The sequence below is a fragment of the Triticum dicoccoides genome, chromosome 2A (assembly GCF_002162155.2).
Source record: "Triticum dicoccoides isolate Atlit2015 ecotype Zavitan chromosome 2A, WEW_v2.0, whole genome shotgun sequence".
In the NCBI taxonomy this organism is placed as follows: Eukaryota; Viridiplantae; Streptophyta; class Magnoliopsida; order Poales; family Poaceae; genus Triticum; species Triticum dicoccoides.
Genome location: NC_041382.1, coordinates 683,839,481 through 683,850,141, shown reverse-complemented (window position 1 = coordinate 683,850,141; position 10,661 = coordinate 683,839,481). Strand labels below are relative to the sequence as shown.

Sequence of the window (10,661 nt, the reverse complement as noted above, 5' to 3'; positions counted from 1 at the left end):
CCCTTCCATGTTAAGCACTTTAATGGAAGCATCAGAACGAGATAAATGGTGACGGAGATCGATGGAAGCATCAGAACTAGATGGTGGAGCGGTGTTTCATCTCACACTTTAATGGCGGCGGAGATCGATGGCATGGCGCTGTGGAGATTCGGCGTCCGATGTGCGGAGATGGGCTCGCGCAGGAGGAGGTTGTTGTCTGGCGTCATGGTGACGTCGATGGCTGAGTGGCCAGACAAGGTAGAAGCCTCAATATGATCTGAAGACCTGTGGAAGATGGCGGCGACGACACACGAGTGCGTCTGACCGGATTGTGCCCCAGACCCGGTATGTGGCTCGGCTGGGGCCTCCGAATGAGTTTCGGCTTTCGGCTTTTGATGTTGGGCTTAGGTGTGGTTTGGGTAGTGGCCCAGCTAGCACCCCTTCATCATTTTGGATAGGAGTAGCGGCATATGTTGCCAAGATGGTGGATTCAGGCATATTGTTGTAATACTTTGTAAGGTCCTCGAGAATAATCAATAAAGTGGCCGTATGCACCTCCCAGATGCAGAGGCCGGGGGTCATCCTCCTTTTCTAAAAAAAATGAGAAGATTATATAGACGTCAAATGCCCCTAGTTAGCAAGCATCTTATGGACAAGCATCCATCGAATCTTCCCATTATTTTTCCACATGACTCTACGCAACACAAGAACGCAATACGAGACTTGGGAAGCACAAGAAGCGGACAACAATACCCTAATGACCCCTTGCGTAGAGGTGGCCCTGGAGCTTGGGTTTCATCACGACCTGTAGCGGGAACTTGCGCGGGGTCGACAGGCCGAAGATCTCCTCCATGCTCAGCTGATCCGTCGTCACGCCATCGGGGAGCTTGCACACAAAGCCGTGCAGCAGGTTGGCGAGGCTCACATGGATCACCTTCAGTCCCAGACTGTATCCGGGGCACATCCGCCGCCCGGACCCAAATGGCAGCAGCTCGAAGTCATGCCCCTTGATGTCAATCTTGCTGCCGACGAACCGTTCCGGTACGAACTCCTCCGGCGAATCCCACACTGCCGGGTCACGGCCGATGGACCACACGTTGATGAGCACGCGCGTACCAACGGGGATGTTGTAGCCACCGACGGAAGCGTCCTCACGGGACAAACGGGGTGCCAGCATGGGCGCCACCGGGTGCAGCCGCATGGTTTCTTTGACGATGGCCTCCACATAGGGAAGGCTGGGGATGTCGTCCTCCGTCACCCATCGTTCTCGCCCCACCACACGGTCCAGCTCCTCTGTGGCCTTGGAGAACACCTCGGGTTTCTTGAGCATCTGCGACATGGCCCACTCCACTGTGATCGCCGTGGTTTCCGTGCCACCGGCGATGAGGTCCTGCATGTGATTAAAGTAGTTTAGTGCAATTAATGATTCAGAATTAGTATCAGCATAACCTGATAAGTTCCTTTAATTAATATGCATTTTTCTGGAACCTCTCTAACAGAAAAGTTTTTTTTTTAAACTGTAAAAGGTCAACGGGTAACCCGGCCTCCGGGAGCTCCCTTGCAACTGGCCTTTCCTGGCCGCCAATCTGCCCTTCTGGCTCGTATACTGATTACTGAATAACGGAAAGATCGACGGACTGACCTGAATGAAAGCTTTGACGCCATTCCGGTGGAGCTTGACCTCAAGATTTGGGTCGCCGGCTATCTCCAACAGCACGTCAACCATGTCCCGTGACACGAAGTTCTCGCCCTGGAGGCGCCGCCGCTCGTTGTGGTCGTCCAAGACATGTTCTAGGAATCGATCGAACTTCTTGCTCAGCTTCTTCATCCTCCTGACGTACCCCTGAAGGTCCATCCAGTCGAGCCATGGGATGGAGTCGCCGATGTTGAGCACGCCGTTGAGGAAGAAGAGCTCGTCTATCATGCACTTGAACTCCTCCGGCGCCATGGTCGCCGAGCCGTCCTCGCCCGCCGCCTGCTTCTCCAGGTACTTCCTGCCCAGCACCATGCGCGAGATGACGTTCAGGCTCAGGGTGGACAGGTGGTCCTTGAGCAGCACGAGGCGCCCGGAGGCCTCGTGCAGGCCGCACAGGAGGGCGCGCGTCTCCTCGTGCCGGATGTAGGCGTACGACTCGAGCCGCCTCGCGCTGAAGAGCTCCGCAAGGCACACCCTGCGCGCCTGGCGCCAGTGCGCGTTGTACGGGGACCATGTGATGGTGCTGTTATCGTAGCCGGTGTACTTGCCGGCGGCGGTCCTGGGCCGGTCGGTGAACACCACGTCGTGGGTCTTGAGGAAGAGCTTGGCCATCTCGGCCGAGGAGCCAACAACGACAGGGAAGGACCCGAAACGGAGCTGCATGAGCGGGCCGTACTGCTTGGAGAGCGCGTGGATGGAGCGGTGCGGGAGTGCACCTATGAGGTTGAGGTTGCCGATGATCGGCCATGGCTTGGGGCCAGGCGGGAGGTTGCACGTGCCTTTGCGGCGGAAGACGGCCTTCAAGAAGAGAATGGTGGCGAGCACGACGGCGAGGAAGGGCGCCCATGGTGGTAGCTCCATTGAGATTTGAGAGTGGGTGGTGTGGTGTCCGAGCAATTCTTGAGCTTCTGACCTCCTGTTATTAAGTGGGCGGCTAATTAAGTGACCGATCAACCGCTAACGAGCCATTGCAGGTGTTAATTCTATAATAATGTACTCCCTCCGTAAACTAATATAAGAATGTTTAGATTACTACTTTAGTGATCTAAACACTTTTATATTAGTTTACATAGGGAGTACTCCTTAGTCAGCGGTTGATAATTAACTACGCCCTCTCTTAGTCTTGTGCCAGTTTCCTTCTAAAAATTAGATGAAGTCCCAAGCACACGCATGCATCCTGCATCATGGTGTGATACGTCTGCCTATGCGCGAGAGCATCAATCACCATACGTCCGCTGCAGGTTCTGACGTAATTAGTTGTGTTCTTGTGATAGCTTAACGTTAATGAGGTCCGAAAAGAATTTATTCCATGACCTTCCAACTGTCTATTACGACAAGTTTTTCTCAACTTCGACGAGGGATGGGTGATGAAGGCAATGCGTCTTCGGACCGCTCTGCTTGTAGTCGTCGTTAGGTGATATACGGATAATTTTTTATTTGTGGTGCTCCGTGTACTCATGACAGATAATGAATTGATCGAAAGGAGTCCCGCAAAAAAAGGTTTAGGAAATTAGCCCACTAACCAACAAGAAAGCATCTCCAGGTCCAATATGAGAACTAGTCCTTCTCCCAAATCTATAATCCCTCAAATAATTGGAAAGTTATCCTCTCATAGCTTACCCATTTGGGTCAAATAAATTGGAGCAAAAAGAAACAAATCATCCTCAAATCCATTTCTCTTCGTCTCAGCCGTATTCATGGCGCAGCCACCAACGCGCCGCCCCGATTAGACCCGCCCGGCTATAAAGGCACCACCCCGCCATGCCAGAGCCAAACCATAGGCGCGCCGCCCTATTTTCCTTCGGATTATACCCCAACTCGCGCCGCTTGCCAACAAGCACCCCGCCATCCATACCATGGTGTGCAGCCACCAGACATACCACACCAAGCTCTCCGACGCCCGTCAGGCCAAATCACGACGGAGGTGGTTGTGGGCCGTCGCCGCATTCGCCGAGCCGAGCTCCGAGGAGGAGGAGGAGGAGGTTGAGGAGATGGGGGGAGGAAGCGTTGAGGTGGAGGGCGGTGCATTAGTCTTGTGTCAGTTTTCTTCTAAAAATTAAATGATGCATCACGCATGATGCAATAGACAAAGACGCATCATGCATCATCACTGAATATCTCTAACGGCTTGAATTTGTCTTTTCTGACACTGTTTACATTTGGATTTTGTTTGTATTTTGAGTTCGGATCTGAAATTTTAGGGGTTGTGGACACATATGTTGTGAACATTCACGAATGTTTTTTGAAGTTTTCAAAAATCTTAAATTTGAAAAAAAAATGATAACACGGGAGCATGCAAGAGTTGAGTGCATTTGAACTCGAGAGCAGAAACTCCACGTCTCGTACCTTTGCAGAAGTTAGGCAATATATATACAGCATACGTTATTTCCTCTACATACATGATATAGAAGGGTTGTGTTAAGGTGCGACTGTAAATTAGCATAGAAGCATGTGTTCCTAAATAAAATAGCATCGTATTACCTTGCTGTCAGAGGACGAAACACTGTTGGTCTTAGGGCGTGAGAGGATTCATTCTCAATGTGAACTTCCACTTCTACCTCCGAGCAAATGTTAGAATTGTGATGTAGTTTAGTACTCCCTCTGTAAAGAAATATAAGATCGTTTAGATCACTAGTACATCATAAAACTTGAAGATAAAATGCAGATACAATTAAGGTATTCTCAAAATCTTACACTGGTGTTTTAGAAATCATCTTGTTAGCATACGTCACAATCTCAACTTAGATAATGCAGGAATATAGAGATAGGCTATGGCACTAATAATTCCCTCAGCCAAATTATTTAACTAGGATATGGCTGGCAACTGAAGAAATGCCGTGATGTCATTTCAGCGACATACTGTGAAGCTTGAACGGAATTTCTTGCCAACATCGGTAAGATTTGCTAAAATTCGGGTAACATCCCATTGTCATCACATATACATAGGCAAAACAAGCTTAAGTTCTCAGTCCTACATATCAGGATAAATAACTAGTTACCCTCTTACGACAACGGAAAAAACATGACAAGAGATTGCACATCTAAAACTAGGATCCATAGATACGATTGCAGGATCAGCAAGCTAAAGGCAGAAACAATTGCAGGTATGTACTCCAAGCATCAGCCAATCAGGTCCAATCTGCAAAACAAGAACAAGTCAAAGAAAATAAATGCCCAATAAGTCAAAAGGTGCAGAGTGAAAAAAGAAATGTTGAATGTGCTTTTTGGAGAAAGAAACATCGATGCATGTAGAGTTTTGACTATCAAGTCCTTTTTATGCTTGTAAATTTCATGGAAAGGATTATTTTTGCGACGGTTGCAAAAGGAGATGTTCAGTGCTATAAAATGTTGCTGGTTTACACCACAAAATTTGTTCATTTAGAGCTAACAAATGCTCTTTTCCGCATAAAAATCTACAAGCATATAAAAACTACAACAGTCATGTGCATAACATTTATTCCAGAATTTTTTTGACACTTAATTATTATTATTTCGATCAAAACATTTAATTATTATTATTTTACTGTTTACCACAGGAGCATGTGAGCTCAGGTGTCATTTCCCTGCTTTCAGTAAATGGCATACTCTTGAAAAAAAAGTTCAGTTTTTTTTTATTTCATGCCTCCGCGATTAAGGAGGCATATTTGGGCATTTCAGATGGCATTACCATCTCACTGAGTCAGTTCATTATGCGGGGAAGGGTGACATTGCCCTGAGTAAACAATTTACAGCTGCAAAACATCATCAAAGCTCGCTTCATTTCATTCCTCGCATGGCATGTAACAAGAAAAGGTCGGGTTCAGATACTTGGTCACAAGTCAATAGCAGCTACATATCTCCCACAGCCAAATCAGTTTACTGAAAGGATATTACCTGTTGGAAACTTGGTTGTACCGCTGGTTCACCCATTTCGATTTGGTAAGCCACCAGTTGCCATCATCTTCTGCATAGCACTCATTGCATTCGTCACTCTCGCCAAGTCCTCCTGCAGCTTTCTCTGACTTTCCTCCATCGCTATCACCTTCTTCCTTAGAGCGGCTGCCTCATCTTCAGCCCTTCTTTTATCCCTCGCAGATTCCAAGACTGCACTTTCCTGGGAGTTTTTGGGGCGACTTTCCTCTGTTACTACCACCTTATTTCTCAGTGTGGAGACTTCATCTCCAGCCTTTCGTTTGGCCCTCGCAGCTTGCATGGCTGACCTTTCCTGCAGGTCTTTGGGAGAGGGCCCAGGTGTATGCCTGCGTGCACTAACCCTCCTGTTTGCACCGATGGCAGGCGCATAGTCGTCTCCTGAGCCTTCTGGACTCTCAAGAGATGGGTCACAAGATCTTGACTGCACAGTGAGCAAGGGCAGATTGTTTTTTCATTCAAGTAATGTATGAATAAATCATCCAGATAGAAAACAAATAAATAAGAGACCTCTTCCTGACGCATCCGCGCAAAGCTCTTGGATCCGGTTTTATTGATATAGGTTGATTTGGCTCGAGAAGCTTTAGATGTAGCACTTCTGGCCTGTGTTTAAAAGCATATATCAATCATCCAAATTATCCAAAATGTTTACTCCCTCCCGTTTCAAAATAGATATCTTTTCAGAGTTGGGCAAAGAATTAAGTTTTGGTGAAATGTCTATATTGCCCATCTCTTTCTTCCTCCATTAATTACCATTTTTACACCAAAGCAAGGTATGCAAGCACAAGAGGAGTTAACTATCTCTTTTCTGCTGACATTGATTAAGGGCAAAGTAGAAACACAATGACTTAAATTGCATTGGAAGTGTAGAAGTACAAGTATTTTGAGAAAAAATGGAGGCAAAAAGGGCATCTATTTTGAAATGGAGGTAGTGGTACATTGTTAAAACAAATGAAAGAGAATGCACAGCACTACCTTTGCCTTTTCGGTATTCCAATATGCAACAAGGACTCGCCATTGTTCTTTTGAGACACGAGGATCTCGATCAGCAAGGCGTTCCTCTTGGGTTGTATGAGAATCATAGTGTTTCCGTTTTAAATAAGATTTCCAAACCCGCCACTTGTTTCTTATTGACCTCAGGACCGACAACTCATGAGGTGGATCAACATCAAATTTAAGCTATACCAAAGAACAAGGAGTGTGAAAAAAGTTAACAGGCAGGGAAAAGACCAACTAGCAATGAATACCTTAACAATGTGCCACATAACATCCTTGTTCTCCTTTGGAATATTTTTCCAACTTATATACGTGAGAGGTGCCAATATTCCATCTCATGCTAGTGTGCCTAGAAAGTTAATCAACATGTTTGCATTTACTCCAATTGGCAGGCCCGAAGTGTTCAAGGAGACTGGCACCCGTACACCCTCAGGCAAGGTCCACATTTTGACACAAAGATTACCTCCTGCTTTGTGTCCCTTTTTACCTTGTTGCTGCTCCTCAGAATCAGTTATATCGTGCAGGGATACCTTATTGGAACCCTCAGGCATCAGACGGTCATGAAACACATTATATTTCTTCTTGGCAAGGGCCCTTCTGACCTCTAGAGGTAATAAAGGGCAGCCCCAGTGCATGTAGCTCCCGCTTGCGCAGGGTCTGGGGAAGGGTCCGACCACTTTGGGTCTATTGTACGCAGCCTTTCCCTACATTTCTGCAAGAGGCTGTTTCCAGGACTTGAACCCGTGACCTCATGGTCACAAGGCAGCAGCATTATTGTCGGTTATTACCTCTAGAGGTCATCTAGTTCATCAGAGATTTCTTGAGGCAACTTATGCGCAGACGGTGTGCTAGGGTAAAGACCAGCGCTCATTCTATCAGTGTCTGGATAGTCAGAATCAGACATGCTTTCATCTGGAGATACAGCATCATCGTTCTCACTTTCTACAGATTCAGTGTCTGTCATGGCAACTGACACTTCACAATCTGGAGAGGCAGGACACTGCTGAAGAGGCTCCCATTCAACTGATTCGTCATCCATAGCATCTGCTGGCACTTGGACATTAGGACCAAAATCCTGCAGGTCACCAGGATCACTTTCTAGAGGTTCATTTTCTATAGCACCAGCTGAATCTTTGGCCAGACGTTTACTACGTCTAAGCAGAAGCCCTGCATTTGATGAAGCTATTGAGCCTTTCCTATTCTTCTTCTGAGTCCAACCACTAGTCTGCTTGGAAACATTAACTTCAATCTGCTCCTTCTGGGTTTCCTCATTAGTGCATACATTTTTCTGTTTTAGATCAGCCAGCTTATTCGGAGATGTAACCTGTTCCCTCTCCTTAAGAGTCGAGGTGTTGCCAGGCCTCTCATTAGCCTTACTTTGATGCTCAAAGTCGACATGGGTTCCAAGACTACGGCTATCAGAGGTCTGTCCTTCTGCCTGCTGTATAATGTGGTTCAGTGGTTCTATATGTCTCTTCTTGCCAATAGTCTTAGCATTAGCTAACTTTGATTTGTTCTGCTTGCTACTACACGGTGCAGTAGTCTTCTTTATAGGAAGAGAGCACATGGCTTCTCTATTAGTTGCAGGATTGATACGCTCACGAATTGCCTAATTTGTGGTCGATGTCTTTCTCTTCTCTACATTAACAGAGTTGGGTTCAACAGCGCATCCAGTTGGCCGAATGCTCTCCCTCGAAACTGTTTTATTGATCATCTCAGTAGATGCCTCTTCTCCGTGTTTTGCTTGGTTGACAGGTGGATGAACCACCCCATCAAGATCCAGACAGTATAACTGACTGCCTTCTGCATGACTCTCATAAAAAGGCTGTTTGTGCACCTGCTGTATGATCTGAGCAGGAGTCTCCGTATGCCTCTCCTCTATACTTACAGTCTGGGGGCTAACAGAGCATCCGACTCTCTGGTTTCTATGAGTTGCAGTAGCCTCATCTATCAGTTCAGTATGTCCCGCCTCTCCATAAACTTCATGGCTGAGAAGTCCATCCTGCATCTCCTCTGAATGAGTGACTTGATGCAAGTGTGCCAGCTGTGCTCGCTTTGGCTGCATAGTGTAACTAGGGTGCTGATCATTTACATGATCTCTGACCTCATTTAGAGGCAAAGCTTGTCTCTCCTCGTTGCCTACAATACGACGGCCAAGGGGCGGTCGATTTCTCTGAAGGCTATTATTTGCAACAGTCTCGTTAGCCACAGGTATATGTTCTCCATCAATCACATGATCAGTATACCCCTGTTGTTCATCAGGTTCTGCTCGTGGTAGCCCTGCGCGCATTGCATAACTAGGACGCTCTTGCCATTTCTGCATCACAGGAAAAGGGAAAAGAAAGGTGTGCACTATTTAGGGAAAAAGGTCGATGGATCATCCAGATCTCCAACCAACTGAGCTAGACACAGTACAGAGTATATGAGATCATGAAATGAGGAGGAGAAGGTTCTTTGTTCTACAATCTACACATATAGTATAAACCAGCGTGAGATGAAGATGATGAGTAGATTCCAATTGAATTGCAATTTTTTCGACTATGCGCAATACCAAAATCCACAACCCAACATAATCGAGAAGTATATATATACCTCCCGAGCAGCAACAATCGGTGGGACAGATGCGGCGGCGAGCGGCACGACGGCCGCCTCGGCGGAGGAGAGGATGTAGTTCCGAAGGCGCGCGGAGTCGACGGCCAGCTCGGCGCCGCAGAGCGGGCAGGCGCAGCGCGATAGCCCGACCGGCACACTGAGGAGCTCGCCGCAGGCGCCGCACGGAAGCCTGGCCCCGCGCGCGCCCGCGGCGCCTCGCGGCAGGGGCAGCGCCCTCCGCCGGGGCCGCGGCATGAGCTCCGGAGGGAGCGACTGCGCCGTGCCGCAGTCGGGGCAGACGAACTCCGTCAACCCCCGTTCCACCTCCAATGTCTCCTCGCACCCCGCGCAGCGCACCTCCAAGAACTCCTCTGCCGCCGCCGTGGCTAGCGGCGGTGGCGCCATTGCCTTGGAGCTAGGGCGTGATTTCTATTTCGGCGGCGGGGGGAGGAACGCCGATGGCTGGCACGGTCATACTCTCACACACTAGTTTAGGCATGGGCTAAAATATTGGCTACTAAAACCTCCCGTAAAGTTTCCAATAAATCATTTTTTAAAACACAAGTTCATATATGAACGCACATGCACACACTACCCCTGTGATCACCTACGAGAAACTGAGCTGGCACATTATTTTAGGATTGACAAAGTCATCGTAGTCGACATGAACGTCTCGTCCACTGAGCGCACACGAGGGCTGAAATATATTCAGAAAATTGCGAGCACCGGATAGGGAAAACGAAGTGGAAACTTCTCACTTTTCTGGCAGAAAAATGGAAACAAAGAGGCAAAATGAAAATGAAAGTGAAAATTAAAAAAAGGAATTTTTATGCGGAGGGAAACAAAATAGAAGTTCATTTTCCGGCGGATCAGACATGAAAATGAAAGCTTCCATTTCCGTGAATATGGAAAAAAAAAATTTATTGACCTATGGATGCTTTGTAGCCTAACCATCAAATATCACACAATTATACAGTGAGCAAAATGGCTCATGTGTGGCCCAACTTCTAGTACCATACAAAGAAGTTAGACCTATGTAACCACAATGAAGGTCGAGCCTAAAATTCCCCTTCATGGATTATTTTGTGATGTTACAATGTGTTTTACTTGTAAGAGGGTGACTTGATACACCGTGTTTTGCTTATATATGGATTTTGTCCTTATGATTACCACAAATATGTTTGGGTTGTCAAAGTTGAAAAAAATATGCACAAATGCATATCTTCTAATATAATCAACATAATATTGTAGTCATGTTAAAAATTGAATATGTTGGTTTGCTTCAATGTTTATGTATTTGTTTCTGCTTTCATAAAAAAATTATGGAAACAAATATGGTAGCACTAGTTTCGCTCATTTCCGCTCCGTTTTCATCCTAGTGTCAAGGGAAAAAAATTATATGAGACCAGGTCTCACGGTTAGCAGGTGAGACCCGTCCTGATGGATGACACGTGGCATTCACAAATCACAAAGCATCTAATCTCTCTCC

General features: G+C 46.9%; 1 protein-coding gene across 2 annotated transcripts; it reads right to left on the bottom strand.

The window, feature by feature from the left end:
* Positions 1-595: 595 nt before the first annotated feature.
* LOC119356251 (trimethyltridecatetraene synthase-like) lies at positions 596-9,347 on the bottom strand. 2 transcript variants are annotated; one of them, XM_037623190.1, is made up of 8 exons: positions 9,173-9,347; positions 6,832-8,897; positions 6,560-6,763; positions 6,095-6,187; positions 5,549-6,008; positions 4,157-4,814; positions 1,622-2,591; positions 596-1,369 (listed from the first exon to the last, which is right to left on the bottom strand). In XM_037623190.1, exons 7-8 carry the CDS (start codon positions 2,534-2,536, stop codon positions 734-736), a joined length of 1,551 nt encoding a protein of 516 aa, XP_037479087.1. In that variant the 5' UTR covers positions 2,537-2,591; positions 4,157-4,814; positions 5,549-6,008; positions 6,095-6,187; positions 6,560-6,763; positions 6,832-8,897; positions 9,173-9,347; the 3' UTR covers positions 596-733. The 2 variants fall into 2 exon arrangements, with proteins under 2 accessions (XP_037479087.1, XP_037479088.1); XM_037623191.1 differs by lacking the exons at positions 6,560-6,763; positions 6,832-8,897.
* Positions 9,348-10,661: the final 1,314 nt, after the last annotated feature.